Source organism: Macadamia integrifolia, chromosome 9, assembly GCF_013358625.1.
Source record: "Macadamia integrifolia cultivar HAES 741 chromosome 9, SCU_Mint_v3, whole genome shotgun sequence".
Lineage (NCBI taxonomy): Eukaryota > Viridiplantae > Streptophyta > Magnoliopsida > Proteales > Proteaceae > Macadamia > Macadamia integrifolia.
In genome coordinates, this window is record NC_056565.1 from 32,978,055 (window position 1) to 32,993,454 (window position 15,400).

The 15,400-nt window shown below is 39.8% G+C and overlaps 2 protein-coding genes and 1 long non-coding RNA gene across 14 annotated transcripts in view; 1 reads left to right on the forward strand and 2 right to left on the reverse strand.

The window, feature by feature from the left end:
* LOC122088773 (stress response protein NST1-like) overlaps window positions 1–7,095 on the reverse strand; it is a 28,959-nt gene extending 21,864 nt beyond the window's left edge. For 6 of the 9 annotated variants that reach the window (XR_006143139.1, XR_006143137.1, XR_006143134.1 and 3 more), the window contains exons 1-2: window positions 6,821–7,095; window positions 965–1,417 (exon numbers count right to left, since the gene is read on the reverse strand). Coding sequence is in view for 1 of the 9 variants with exons in the window: in XM_042658103.1 (XP_042514037.1) it covers window positions 965–1,390 (426 nt within the window). In the remaining 8 variants the exon portion in view is untranslated. Of the gene's footprint in view, window positions 1–964; window positions 1,418–2,485; window positions 2,627–6,702 lie in introns of those variants that run through there. The other 3 variants (XR_006143141.1, XR_006143140.1, XM_042658103.1) reach the window with 3 other exon arrangements.
* LOC122088770 (transcriptional corepressor LEUNIG_HOMOLOG-like) overlaps window positions 1–15,400 on the reverse strand; it is an 87,715-nt gene that overhangs the window by 64,242 nt on the left and 8,073 nt on the right. The window lies entirely within an intron of this gene.
* Window positions 9,932–14,844, forward strand: LOC122088774. Its single transcript, XR_006143142.1, has 2 exons — window positions 9,932–11,528; window positions 12,450–14,844. It is a non-coding gene; the product is annotated as an uncharacterized LOC122088774 (long non-coding RNA).

Genomic DNA, 15,400 nt, shown 5'->3' on the forward strand with positions numbered 1-15,400 from the left:
TCTTTTGTTGGCTAATTAACAAGTTTGACCTTTAGACTCCCAACAACATTCAACTACAGGTCTACAGCAATTCAGGAATCCTGTTAGATTGATCGATCCTGCTGAAAATTATTCCAATGCCTCAATTATGTTAATCAAATAGTATGTAGGATTGACATGAAAGACCCTTTTCCTCCTCTTTCCTCTAGCATTATGACATGGACTAAATGATATAGGAACATTCATAAGTTAAGGAATATCTATTGTCTTACTTAATCTTGACTGAAGAAATTTGTTTTGCAACAATAACATTGTGTAATTTATCAATATTGAAACTTTATAAGTTTAGAGAATAACATGAACATATTAAAATCTCAGCCAAATGTCCAATATCATCATCTCATAGTTATATGACCAGGATGACTACAGTGTTCTCAAGATCACCAAACAGATTGAAGTTTTGAGGATCGTCCAAAAATTGACATTTCCTAAAAAATTGAGTTGGAGGCATCCAATCCAATTAACATTCAATCATAAAATTAGAAACGATCCCATACACATGACCTAACAGACTCAAAGCAGTCAGCCAACTTTTCCTGTCATATTTGAACTTCGCACATGTCTGTCCCATAGTAATACTTCAAATAGGGATCTGTGAGACAGAGACTGCATTACGGGACTAGTATTCCTCAGTGCGAAATTAGCTGCTCATGTTATTGTCTAGTTTTGATTTTTCACATTCGAGATGTACTATTACATTCTCCTCTTACCTGAAAAAACGTCATTCAATTAAAAAAGAAAAGGATCATTCATGGAATTACAGAAGGCCATGAAAGATAAAAGAAATGCTATTTGATAATTAGGGAAGCGAGAAACTGGTTTCAATTTCTCAAAAATAAATAATGCAATTAATGAAATGGATAAATAAGAAAACAAGGATAGAGAAAAAAAAACACCAATAAAAGGAAGAAATTGATCTACTCACAAGGGTTTGACGGAACTCCTCTTCGAGGACCTTCCGCTCAGCAGCTCGAACCTGAGCCATAGCAGCCTTGGCAGCCTTTCGCTCCTCCCTGGCAATACGAACAGCCTCTCGCTTGGCTTCGTCCTTCAAGTGTTTCTCCTGCTTCTGCAATTCCATCTCATAGATATACTGCTTGCGAAGCTCCTTAACCTGCTTCGCGTACTCTCTCCTCAACTGCCCTAGATTCGCCTCTGCTTCCTTTGGATCCTTGGGAGCTTTCCAGCACCCTAAGAACTCATTGGGCTTCGTAAACTCTTGCTCAAGCTGGTGTTGATTATGGTGAGAGGGCGTCGTTGATGTGGTCTTGAAGCGAAAGGTTTGAGTCAGGACAGATTTGACACTTGGAGATGTTGAAGAAGAGCGTAAGATTTGGCAAGATGCCGCCATGGATGAAGGTACTGAGGTGCTGGGGGCCTAGAGACACGCAGAGAAATGAGGGGCTAGAGTGTGAGACCTCGAGACCATTGTTAGCAAAAACGGGAACAGAAAAAAAACAGAGACGTATGGGTTTTAAACAGATAAAAATGATGAACAATACGGTAAAAAAAAGGGGAACCGCAAACGGACAGAAACGAACGGTACGGGTATTAAACGTGTAGTTTTCAAAGAAACGAAACCAAAAAAAAAATAGTATACTCATGTAAATTGAGAGATTATTAGTTGTATACATGCATCTAATGTTCCAAACTACAACAAAATCAAACATTCAAGCATATATCATCCAAAATATAGCATCCAATGTAAATTCCAAATTAAAAATTAATACACCATAATAAAAAAAAAAAAGTCCAAAATGTAAAAAAAAAAACTCCATACATATTGTAGGATTGAATGTACCGTAGGACAGCGAGTTATACCCTTAAATACAGTAGTAGCAGGGTTTATAACATGACAAAAACTTAGGTCAACAATAAGGAATCAACACTAGTGCAAGGATACAAAGTGTAGACACAATCCAAGGGCCCAATTGGCCCTATATGGAAGCTTGCTGCCAAAATTAGAAACTATGTGAAACCAGAATAGTCGTTACAGTACAATTCATTGGCAAACTAACAATAGCATCCAAAGGCACCATAGATGGGGATTACACTACCATCGAATGTAGATTGAAAGGTCCTCTTGAGTACTTCAAAAGATCAGCAACAGATGATGGTTGGATATGGAGTAATGGTTCTTGATAAAAAATAGAAACTAGTTCTTTTAGGGATCGCATATACCAACTGCAAGCCCCCTGAGCTCTCTGAATGCTATAGTATCTGCTATTGCAAGTTTGCAACGCTATGAACTAAATACGAGCTTAAAAACAGGAAAGAAGAATAAACACAGACATTGAAATACCAAATAATAGCATATCCCCAAGCGACAAAACCCCAAAAATCCCCATAGAAACTCAAAGAAAACTATCGTGGATATGTCAAGGGAGGAAGAAAGGGTTAGAGCAGGGGAGAGAGAAAAAGATCTTACATTTTAGGAAGATCTTACCTTTTCGGAATAAAAGAACGTCAGATACAATCACATCCACCACGGCACTGCAACTGGAGTGGTGAATGGGAGTGCCCCTGTTTCGGTATTCTAAGACGGAGAAGAAGGGTAAGGGGGAAAAAGCAAGAAACCAAAATCCTATCGAATGGTTTTTTTTTTCCCCCTAATGAATATGTTAAAATTCCTATTTTACCCTTAAAATTCAGATTTAAAACGTACGTTTTAAACAGAATCGTTAGCCGTTTCAGTTTTTTCCCATATTGTATAGCAGCATATGGCAAAATGCATTTTAAACGGATACAAACGGTGACACGCGTCGACACTAACGGATACACATGATCGTTTTCTACACATGATAATATTGGGTTAATCCGGTCTGATTTTGATTTTCCATGTATATATATAAAAAAATTTCCCTATGATTTTGGGATCCAGATCCTCTGTTATTCTAGGATCTGTTATTCCCGTGTTATTCTAGGTGCAGAAGGCAACATGTGGCAACACTAACGTGGATGGCTAGGATGAAGTGAAAGAAGATGGAGAATATGAAACCGATTTTGGCAAAATAAACCAGAACCCAAACCGGTTTCCATATCAAACCAAACCAATTATTCTTGTTATGTCGAACGTAACACAAAACCCTACACGCATCTTGATTTTGAAATCAGTTTCAAACTCCTCTCTCGCGCCCTCCTCTCTCTCGCACTCCCTGTTCTCTGCAACCTCTTCACTAGAAATCCTCAGATCAGGAACTTCCCTCTTGCAAATCTCAGTCCTGGATAACAAAGAAACCAGCCGTTGTTCGAGTCAGACTCTATCTCCTCTCTCTCTCTCACCCTCTTGCAAATCATTCGGACGACACCTCCACGTAGCTCGACTTGGAGGCGCTATTACCTCTCCCGAAGTGAAGACCTGATTTACTAGGGTCTCAAATCTGTCCAAGTTGGGGCGTTCCATCTCTTTTGCCCAAGACAAGAAGGATTGATCTAGCTGCGCTTCAAGACCCATTTTACACTGTTAAATAGGAGATTCAAGAATCTGTAAGTCTCACCTACTTTCCATTTTTTGCTGATATGGGAAGAAGTGATTTCACCTGGAGTTTGATTGATTAGCTCCAAATTGATTTGATTTGTAGATCACTGATTTGGAAATACTCCAAGTTAGGATTCTTAGGGATAAGTTTCAGTTATTATGATGCCATATTCTCATCCTGGAATTTTCTTTCTGTGCCAAGTCCAAGATTAGTTGACGGAAAGAAGCCGTCCTTTGTGGCTGTGAAATGCATATGAACAATATGAAGGCCAATTGGGACAAGAAACATTTACTAGATATCGGAGAGTTTCTTTTTCAATGACTGGTCAGGTCACATGAACATAAATCATCCAATCTCTAATTTTATAGCTGCTCACATAAAGACATAAATATTAAGTAAAACTAGAATGGTCTTTTTCACTTGATTTACTCAACTCGTGGTCTAGAAAATCTAATTAAGGAAACCCTGTGGAATGTTAGGTTCACTTATCCAGACCATTCTGTGTGAGACATGTACAGAGGAGAAAGAAGCATTGCTTGATTATGTTCTTCTGTCCTGACTTGATATTTCTCTTTTTGAGCATCCTGACTTTTAAGCTGGTTTTCCATTAGATATTTTGCTTTTTTCTTTTTTTTTTTTTCTAAATGGTTGTCGATACTTAGCATTTGTAAGGCATTGTTCATTAGAAATTCCTTGATCATTCAAATTGTTTGGGATATATGAGTCTGATATCACTTTTCAATTTCTTTCTGATTCAGATGGGCAATTATCATACATGTCTCTATTTTTCTTGATGTTCTTATCTCTCAATTGTACCAACAAGTGATTTTTTTTTTTTTTTTTTTTTTTTTTTTTTTTTAGGTAAGGAGTCTTTAGCTCAAACTGGTAGAGCACCTAGGGTAATACCCATGGTACGGTGGTTCGAATCCACCGAGACTCTTAGTTCTACAGTTGAAACTTTTAGTGCGTTCTTTAGATCTGCTAGGTATATGTCAAACAGATACCATGAATGGCATTCTACTCTAATTAGCTGAATCTGAATATCAGCTATGTTCTGTTCTTAGGCCTGTACATCCATCTGAAATCTGATCTCTGATATTTGTTCATTCTTCAGTTTCTGGTGAGATATATATAGAGAGAGAGAGAGAGAGCGAGAGAGAGAGGTACTGAGCAGCATCATTTTGTGGGATGTTAATATGATATTGGTTTCTGAAGTTTTGGCATCACAATGTGCTATTTCGGTTGGGATTTTCTCACTATATTGTAGTTTGAATGGTAGTTATATGGTATAAAAGGAGATAGCAAAAAATAAACCGGATAGTAAACAACATTGAATGTAGTTGTATAGTAAACAACATTGAATGTAGGGAAGAAGCTTAACCGATGTCACATATCATATACTACCCCAATGCAACCCAGTATAGCAACAATTGAAACCAGATAGAAATTGGAAATTGCGATGTTAAGGCCCTTCACAAAATATTGAAACAACGAAAAACAAGGGAAAACCAGATCTTAGAACCAAGGAAAAACAAGATCCCAGATCCCAGATCCCATATTAAAAAGAGAACAATGATTTGTAACACCATTTGAATCACCATTTAAAGAGAACATGCTATTAACATAATCGGCAATTAAAAAAACCCAACAAACACAGCACATGAAAGGTAGCACCATTTGAATCAAACAACAGACCTATTTATTCTACCATTTGAATAAAATAACACAGTAACAATTGTTTAAATTATACCAATTTATTCTACATATCAATGGATAGGTAAACAATATCATCGATTTCAGATATATATATAGAGAGAGAGAGAGTGATGCAAATTAATTACCAAAATAGGCTTGTTTTATTATGAATAAGCCTAAGGTTGAGTTCCATACATGTTAGGCCTTTGATCCCATGTGTTTTGAGTGTAATAGACCACTTTTATGGGTCTAAAAGGGGGTTCTAAGATTGAGTACGGGATTATTAGTTAGTTTTCATTTTCATTAGTTTCCTTTTTAATTGGGCTTGATTTGAGTTGTATTTGTTTCCTTAGGAGTCAAGTTATTAACTGAATCAAGTCATTGGTAGTTAGTTTCCTTTTTCAACTAGTTTCTAGTTTCAGTTAGTTTCTAATTTCAGTTTTTAGTAACTATTGTATTAGGAGAATATTTGGTTTCCTTTTTGAGGAACCTTCTATTTTGTAATTCCCTCCCCCATTAACATTATAAATAAAGAAGATGAGGCTCCTAAAAGCCTATAATGATTTTGATAAAAAAAATAATGGCTATTGCTATTGTCTTCTTCATGAAGAGTTGTCTTGTGTTTGATCAAGGCTGAAGGAATTGGTGTTTGATCCAATTGACTCCTTGCAGCGTGAAGTCCATGAGGGTTCTACAAGTATCTTCTTATTGCTTTTTTAGTTATTCTCAAGCTTGTTTCATAGATCTGCTACTGTTCATAAGACAGGTATCTTATTTTTTTAATCTGCCCAGAAAAATCTCTTTTTTCTGCACAATCGGTTCCTGGAACCTGTAGCAGTTTTAGTTCTCTGTTGGGGCTACAGTTTTGATCGAGGCTTTTCTAGCATCCAAGGAGAACTCGGCCTAAGTTAGGGCTGGTTCTGACCAGCCGTTTGGAAGTTCTATAAAATCTCTGTTTTTTCGTCTTTTAGTGATCTGTTTTGGACTGAACTGAGATCGATTGATCTGGGTTGATTCCTGCTGTGATTTTCAGATTCTGAATCATTAATTACCAATTGTTTGACACTATTTTGAACTGTTATCAGTCCTTGAGTTGTCTCTGCCCATCTGGTACTGTTTAGTCATAGAAATTACTGGGTTTTTTCTTAGATCGATAGCTGATGTTTGCTTTGTTTCCGTTGGTCTGATTTAATTGGTTATCTTAGTGGAAATCTGGTTGTTCTTTGGTTTATAAGTTCCTGCAGTATTGGGTCTAGTTTGGTTTGTCAAATCTAGTCCTACATTTTGTCAAATCTAGTCCTACATTAGAGAGATACAGGAAACAGAGCTAACAAAGCCCCCACATTTAGGTTAAACACAGTGCAAAATAGCTGCAGTACATGAACTTGTTCATCGATTTCATGATGCAAAATAGCTCAAACAATATAACCCAAAAATAAAAAACCCTGCAGTACATGAATGTTCATCGATTTTAGATAGAGAGAGAGACCTGGTAACATAGCTAACAAAGCTCGCATCTAACCCTAACTTAAATGTAAAACCCCAAACCAGATCTTCGTTCAGAGAGAGATAAAAGTAACAAAGATCTCAGATCAGGAGAATCTTACCTGATCTTCGTTTCGGGCGAGAGAAATCAGAGGGCCCCAAAAAAACCAGCATAAAAAACCCCAACGTCGTGAGGTGAGGTTCGAATCAAAGAGATCGCTTCGGGTGAAGTTCGATTCGTAAAACTGAGAGCCTCGGGCGAGAGAGATAAGCGAAGTGAGAGAGGAGAGAGAGATCAGAGAACACTGAGAGGGAGAGGGAGAGGGAGAGAAAAGAGCGTATTTCAAATATGTGGATAGAGAACCCTCGATCGGTTCTGGTCGGTCGTATTTGGTCCGTGGAGAACCGGTCTGCTTGTTGGTCTTCTCATGATAAAACGGGCAGGAATAACTCCACCTTCTCTCACATCATTATAGCCGTTCACGTCAGCGTCGTCATGTGTCGCCTTCTGCCCCTATAATAACATGAGAATAAGGATAATTATCTACTACCCACCTTAAAATCGAAAATAATTTGGAGTAACAAAAAAAACTGAAAATAATATCTATCGCACCAATAATTTATAACACTGTTAATTGAAAATGAAAAATGTTTCTTTTACCATTATACTTAAATTCTAAATAGATTTCATTTTCTTTCAAATCATTACATGGAAGGTACAAATATCAATATACACACTAAACCAACCCAAATTGACAAGAAATCATTTCCAAATCAGACCAATTGGTTTACCTTTAGATTCAGTATTTCCTAAAACCACCCACGACCATGACGCCGTGATGAGGACGCAAATGAAGCCACTGTAAACTCCGGCCAAGCTAAGCTTAGGATTAGAGTGATTATAATCAAAGAGGGAAAGTATAAATAAAGAGCTCCGATTATTGCAAAAACCCAAACTATAATCCATAGGAAATATATCCCAATCATCAAGTTTATACGGTGATCGATTATGCAAAAACTCAAATTGTAATCAAGTTAGAGCGATCGTAATCCACGCTAATTTTATACAGTGATCGATTCGTGTAACTCCTTGAATTCATATTTGGCAATGTTTGTTGCATCAATTAAAAGAACCCACAAATGAGTTCAAAGCCTCCCGGTTGGGCCTCATTCTCACTTCTGTTGATGCCCTTGGCTCTTCCCCTCGAAATTCTTCATCTTTCACAACTCCCAGTTTCTCGGCTCAACTTCCGTCTTCCATTGATTGGAGGGAGAAAGGTGTAGTCACGAAGGTGAAAGATCATGTGAGTTGTGGTATGTCTTTGTGGCTCTTTGTTTTTCTTCACTTGCATCATAATTATGATGTCTGCTTTGAGTACCCTTTAAAAAATATTTATGGTTTATGCATCCATGCTTGATTCATTACTTCATAAACAAGTATAAGTACTAAGGAAAGCATTTCATTTAGTGGTTGGCTTTTCAGTGTCCCCACAAACACCAAATTGGTCAAAAAGCTGAGTTGTTCCTCCTTTTTAGTCATTGATAACCCTAACAAGTTCAATTCCTCTAATGTATATTGCATCTATTAAACAACTTCTCATACCGTATAACAAACTATCTCACTTACTCCAAGAGTTGTAGAAAGTGGCGTTGAAGAAGGGGGCTGTGCAGGAGGTGGTTGTGAAGGAGTGGAGCTTCAACACAAACAGGTCGAACTCCTTGAATTACAATTCTCAAAGGGTTCAACGGATTTAGATTTCGCAGCTTGGAGGTTGTAAATTCCATCAGTGATGATTCTGGAACCACTTTTCCCTGCAAACCCATATTCCTTCTCCTTCTCACCTTCCTCTTGTCTCACTACAATTTATTCGTTTTCTCGCTCCATTACCCATCAAATTTTACAGAATAATGTCTGCAACATTACAAACTCTAAAAAGAAAACATAAACATGAATAAGAGAGGATTCAAAAACAAATTATTAGATGTTCGTAGGTGTAGTCTACGCAGGTGAATAGAGCAGAGCATCAGCGGTGACCAGAGGTTAGGGATATCAAAGCAGCTGTTGTCTGCTTTACTAATTGGGGGCGAGGTCATTGTAGTAACTTAACATATCCACAAGGGTAGATTGGTTATTTAGTGAAAAAAATGACTGGTGACATCATCACTTAACGCCTTAAACCTAACGGAATGGATTTTTTATATATAATTTGAAGTGAGGGGTCTACTGGACATTATTTTTATTTGTGGGTGTTACTCTAAGTTATTTTCAATTTGATGAGTGGTACCAAATAATTTCCCTAAGAATAAAGAATAATAGAGGATTTGGATCCGTGATTTTGGTTTCTTATCAAGTTGGTGTCTTTTTTGTCTTGACTTTTATTGGGCACAGTCCGGCTTTAGGTTTCGATCAATGCATTAGATGGGTCTCATTTCGTATTATGTCGATTATTTAAATCCCAACCTTAAACCATAACAATAGATTTTCAATTTGACCGATGTTGAACCAGCCAGTTTTGAGCGATTTGCCCTTTTTGGGGGATCAGACTTTGGCATCCTTAGATGAAATATTAATTCTATGAAATCGATCACCATGAAGGTAGTGACACTAGAGATTAGATTGTGTTAACACTACTCCTATTTAAAAGATGAAGAGACTAATGTTGGGACCTAAAAGACATGTATAGGTGAATGTATATGTAGAATATCTCAACTCGAGATTATGGATCTAGGAATCAGTATTGGTATTGGCTGAGATTGATGCAATTTCTTTTTTTTTTTCTTGCTATTATAGCACACTCATCGACACACACTTGCACATGACAATGTTCGATTCCACAATCTCATCTCCTAAGTACCGGCTCTTCAAGTCGCAATTGCCACAATTAGGCAAAGTTAGTATTCATTTGATAGGAACCAATTCTTGGCCAAGTTAAAAAAAAAAAAAAAATGATATTATATTGAAGATTTGTAAAATCATCCGATCCACACCGATTTAGATCATTATGGGTTGAGCTGTATCCCAATCCCTCATTACTAAATTCCTTCCCGCTTGTGAATTGTGAGTCATGTGACGCTATTTTTGTGTTGAGCCAAAAAATAAAAGAGGAGACAAAAAATGAAGGTTAAAATGGAGTTATGGAGGAGAGTTGGGAAAGTCACATTTGACATTGCGATTGACCTCTGACTGTGGTGGTTGGATCAGCATAAATGAATCAGTGGGTCCCGAAACTTATTCCAATCTAACTGTAAATGGGAAATGAATCCGAAACTCTGGTTTTAACAACCCAAAAAACAGGGAGAAAATGATGGGAATTATTACAGACGGTATTAGTGTGAGAAAAGATATGCAGCGGCACCGGGAGAGGGGAGAGAGGGGAGAGAGAGAAAGAGAGTGAGATTCGGAATGCGTATCGTTCATCGTCTCTCTGCTTGCTCTCCACCCCCGCACTCTGCCCTGTAAGTTCTCCTTAAACTCCTCCTCCGCTAATCCACTGACCAACATGACCGGCAACGGAGGCGGGGGAGGATCGCCGCCTCTCGTCGTCAACTACGGCGGCGAATTCCTTCTTCAACTGCTTCAAAAAACTCACCAACCCCAAATGCCTCCTGGAGCAGCAGCAGCCGCAACACCCCCGCCACCGAGCGACGCCAGTTCTACTGCAACTCATGCCCCGACTTTCGCCGACTTTCCCCATGACCTTCACAATCATTACCATGGTCCCGCCGTTGCATCCATAGGTCACACCCTTCCTTTCTCGCAATAGCTCTCCAATGGCCATGATCTCTGTACGGTTCCATGGCCGCCCAACTCCGCCCATGCTTCATACCCCTCTAATTTCCTTCTCCAGTCCTTGCCCCAGAACACTTGTCCACTCCCTGCATTACCTCCCATGGAATTGGCGTGCTTGATCGCTTCCGAAGCCCTCATTTGTCTGGAAGTCAGCTGTTATCTGGCGAGGGTCTTCAGGGATTAGGGTTTTTCGGTGGTCTCGACATTGTTGGAAAACCGGACTATCGGCATCATCTGCAGGAGCAACAGCAGCGGCTTGAGAGCACTTCAATGTTTGGTTCGTTGCCAAGTGAGGTGCTGAGAAATGACGGTCTACCAAATGGGCATTCTCCGGATCTACATGTGCGAGGAGTCGATAGGTTGAGTATAGAGGCCTAATTCACTGTTCAGAAGGAGCGGGAACGTGTATTTGGGAGCAGAAGCTTTGATGGCTCTGAGTTTCACTCTTCGCCTCCCCTACATGGGATAGGGGCGTTAGAACGCCCACAACTAAATTTCCATGGTGCTCGTCAAGGGAACTTTGAACTTCATGAACAAGGAAGAGCAGGAGGCCCCCATGGGTTCAAAGTTCTATTGTGGAGGAGCCCAGGCGAACACCACCTGGTTTTCCTTACAAGCCAAAGGGACAAGGGCATTTGGTTTTTGAGGACCAGGGAAGTCGGGTTGAATTTAAACACTGGGCTCCTTCCTTCTATTATGAAGATGGAGTGAGGACAGGACAGACCCCCGAAGATCATGGAATTCAAGGTGATGCATCTTTAAGACTTACCAGCCAGCTTAAGCGCCCTAGCCCGCCTACAGGGAGTAGCCTGCATTCTGTTCCAGCAACGGGTATTGAAGAATCTCTGGGCAATTTGCATATTGAAATTGTTGATGAAGGGGGTGTGCCAGGACTTCCAAGGCCCGGCCAGAGGAATAGGAATGGTGTAGTTGGCTCACCCTATGGAATGGATCGTCACCATGAACGGGATATTTTGGCTGAACAACGTATTGGTTCTTTGATGCTAAATGATGGGTTTAACGAGGATGGAATAAGGAAGGTAAAATCATCACCCTTTTGATGCACTAATTGTATTGATATTGTGGTGTAAACATTTGCTAGTTAGGAGAATGTGATGCTATGTTGTGGATGTTCACATGCAAGGATTGGAACAATAAAACAATCCAGGAGAGGGAAGAGAAAATGAGATAAATTAATTAGGTTAGTATTTCATGTCAACATGAACTTGCTGAGTGACATCTCCTTAATATGGTGATTGTAGCATCATTCAGTGTAAATTTCCATGTTCTATGTTGTGGTTCCTGGTGAATCATCAGTCAAGAAAATATAATTCAATTTGTTGGTCAATCTCTGTGAATGATCATCCATTTGCTGAAACATATAGATCTAATTGAGTAATTTAAAGGACTGGTGTGCTGTTCCATATGGGATAAAAAAAATGGAACATTGCTTTGTGACACTAATGTACCACTTATACCAAGACATATTCCATGTGGGCCTTATCTTTTTGGCCAGGTATACACACATATTAATGGGGATGGAGCATCATAAGTTATCCCCTGGGCGAAGGAGAATGACCTTTGGACGCACTTCTGGATGACAGTAGAATTGGAAAATGTTAATTCACTCCAAATCACTTTCGTTTCATAATATTTTACTCAAATGATAAAAAGCACAGAGAATATGCTATGTTAGTGAAGTCCCAGCACCAAATTGCATGATTTTAATAGCACAGTCTAAGCAAAGCTTGAGAAGAGCAAAGGAAATCAGGAGGTCCAAGAAACAGTATAAAACCCACCTGGCCATTATGAACTAACTATTTCCGTTCGATGGTCACTGGTCACTGGTCATGGTCTGGCTTTTGCACTGCTAGAGACCCTAGTAAATTGATAATATTCTTTTACGGTAGATAAGGTTATAATTTTCTTTTACGATTTAATTCATTACTTTATGTGATCAGGACTTCAGATCAGATATCTCCAGGGGATTGCATGTACCTGGACAGCGGATGAGGAACAAGAAAAGAGAGATCGAACTTCGCATTGACTTAGACGGATTAAATGTTCCTTTTCTTTCAATTTATGAATCTCTAATACCAGTAAAGGAAGAAAAGGCAAAGCAGAAGCAGCTGCTGACTTTGTTGGAGAAACTGGTCGACAAAGAATGGCCTGGTGCTCGGTAGTTTCTTTATGGATCATGTGCTAATTCATTTGGCGTTTCCAATAGCGACATTGATGTTTGCCTTGCTATCGAAGATAAAGATATCAGTAAGTCTGAAATATTGTTGAAGTTGGCAGATATTTTGCAGTCGGATAATCTCCAGAATGTGCAGGTGAATAGGATATTTTGCTTTACTTTCAGTGTTTCAAAGTGAAAATTTCTTGGGATCTATGATTCATTAACAAGAGTAATTTTTCATAGCTTTTTATGTGCTTCTTGAGGAAAGAAATCGGATTTGTTTTCCAATAAAGGAAATGTTATGGAGATGCCTTGCCTTCTGTGGTTTACACTGGCCACCTGTTGCATTTTGGATGTGGACAACCCAGGCCTCTTGGCAATCCTAGTGTGTATTTTTTTCTTTTTAAGATTGCATTGATACGTAATAGACTGGAAGGTCAGCAGGGACCACTGGGGGGACTGGTCTCTTCTGCATTGGTCTTACATATATGCTTATTTTCCATAGGCATTTGGAAAATCATATTTGTCCTAAAATATTGTAGATTCTGGAAGCATTTCATTAATTGATTTATCTATTTATTAAATGCTTCATGTAATACAACATGAGAAATAGTGGTCTCCTAATCATGGCTATTAACCATATGCTTCTGTTGAAGATGGACCTCAGGACAGCCATATTTCATTAGGAAAAGGTAAACTTTCTGTGGAATCTATTTACTTATCAAAAAATTCTTTAATTAAATAATGTGAAATAGGCAGGTAAATAATTTCCCTTTTGTTTTATCTCAATTATGTCTGGGATTATTGGCTCCAGTCTGATCATGGCCGTAAATTTGTGTGGGATGTGGCAATGAGTGGTTTCTGCCTTTTCTTCTCAAAAAACAAAAGTAGTGGCTCTTAGACTTGGTTTATGGATTAGAAAATAATGTTGATTGGAAGTTTCTGTCTGATTGTGTTATTCCAATTTGGAGCAGGACCCTGGGCCCTGAAGTGAATTATTTGTGTCACAATGCGATCCATTATAGTGATTTAGGATGTTGTGGTCCGTAGGAGAGGCCATTAACCAAAGCTATGTATTTTTCAGCCACAATTCTTGTACTTATTCTGTAGGGTTTAAATTGTTCCCACAAGGTTGCTGTCATCTTGTCGATTGGTTGTGTGGTGCTGTGTCACTGATATTTTATTGAATGGGTTGTTGTTAGGCTGGTTTGCAGAGAGAACTTTCTTTTTCGACTCGTCATCTTTCTAGTTTTATTGTTATAAATAATTGGGATGCTTTCTCAAGATCGATTTTCAGAATTACAAGATGTGATTGAAAAAAATTACAACTAAATTGAAGCATTGGGCAGCAGTAATTGATGCAGTTTTTTATTTTTTTGGATGGGTAAATAAATGTATTAAAGAAAGGGGGAGGGAAATTACAACTCCGAAAGTGGAAACACACCCGAAAGGGTAACAAGAGCTCACATGGGCTAAAAGACGAGCTAAGAAGCCCATTCAACTCAAAGGACTGCAACCAAGGCCAAAGGGCTTCAAGTCTCACATGTCCAATACATCACAAAAGCCCACATGGGCTAAAAACAAATCAAGGAAGTCCATCAGGGCAACTAAGTCAAATTCAGTTAGGGTTTGGGAAACCCTAACAAACATCTCTTCTCTTTATCTATCCAGCCGCCAAGAGAGCATCGCCGACAAGATGGTTGCTGCTTTGGAGGGCACTGGAGTTGCCGAGGGCCACGACCAAGCTTGCAGCTGGCCTAGCAGGGGTGATAACCACGATTGAGGGCTGGCCTTGCAAAGGGCAATGATGAAGCGGCTGCCGGCCGAGCATAGCTGGCAGCAAAATGGCAGAAGTCGAGCAAGCCTGGCAAAGGGTGGCTGGCCAAGCAGGGTTGGCGGTGAACTGTTGTAAACCAAGCGGCGGTGGAATAGGCCGGCTGAGCAAAATGGCTATTGAAGCTAAAGCAAGCAAACAAGATCAGAGGTGATGAGGTAGCTGGCTGAGCGCAAATCCGAACGGGCATAAGATCCAGCAGGGATGATGACCTACGGGGCAGGTGGCCAAGAGGAGGCAACTAGCTGAGTGGGAATTTAAACAACCATAAGATCTAGCAGGGATGGTGACCTATAGGGTTGGCGGCCAAAACGCGACTTCAATCAAGAAGAAGCTCCAACAAGGGATGAAGAAACAAAGAAAGTAAGGAGAGGAGGAAGAAGAGAGAGGGATGGGAGAGAGAGAGAGAGAGGGTTGGAGTGAGGGAGTGGATGAGAGAATGATAAGGGAGGAAGAGAAGCGGGGGTGGGTGTTGGTGCCCATATCGACTGTATGGAGAAGGCCCAAAGTCTCTGCCCATATCCCGGCTCGACTCGTGAGTGTGACTACTGCGGAGGGGGATGATATAAGTAATAAAGTGCGCACCTTCCCTCACAAGACGTCTTTTAGAAGACTGGCAGCTGCCCTACACTTAAGGTCCAACAAGTGGCATCAGAGCAGGTCATGAGTTCTAGTCTCCCCGGGCGTAGGTTTGCAAATTTGGGGGGGGGGATTGTTGGTGCCCATATCGATTGTATGGAGAAGGCTCAAAGTCTCTGCCCAGATCCCGGCTTAACTCGTGAGTGTGACTGCTGCGGAGGGGTATGCTATAAGTAATAAAGTGCGCACCTTCCCTCACAAGGCGTCTTTTGGGAGACTGGCAGCGGCCGTACACTTAAGGCCAACAGTGGGGGGGGGGG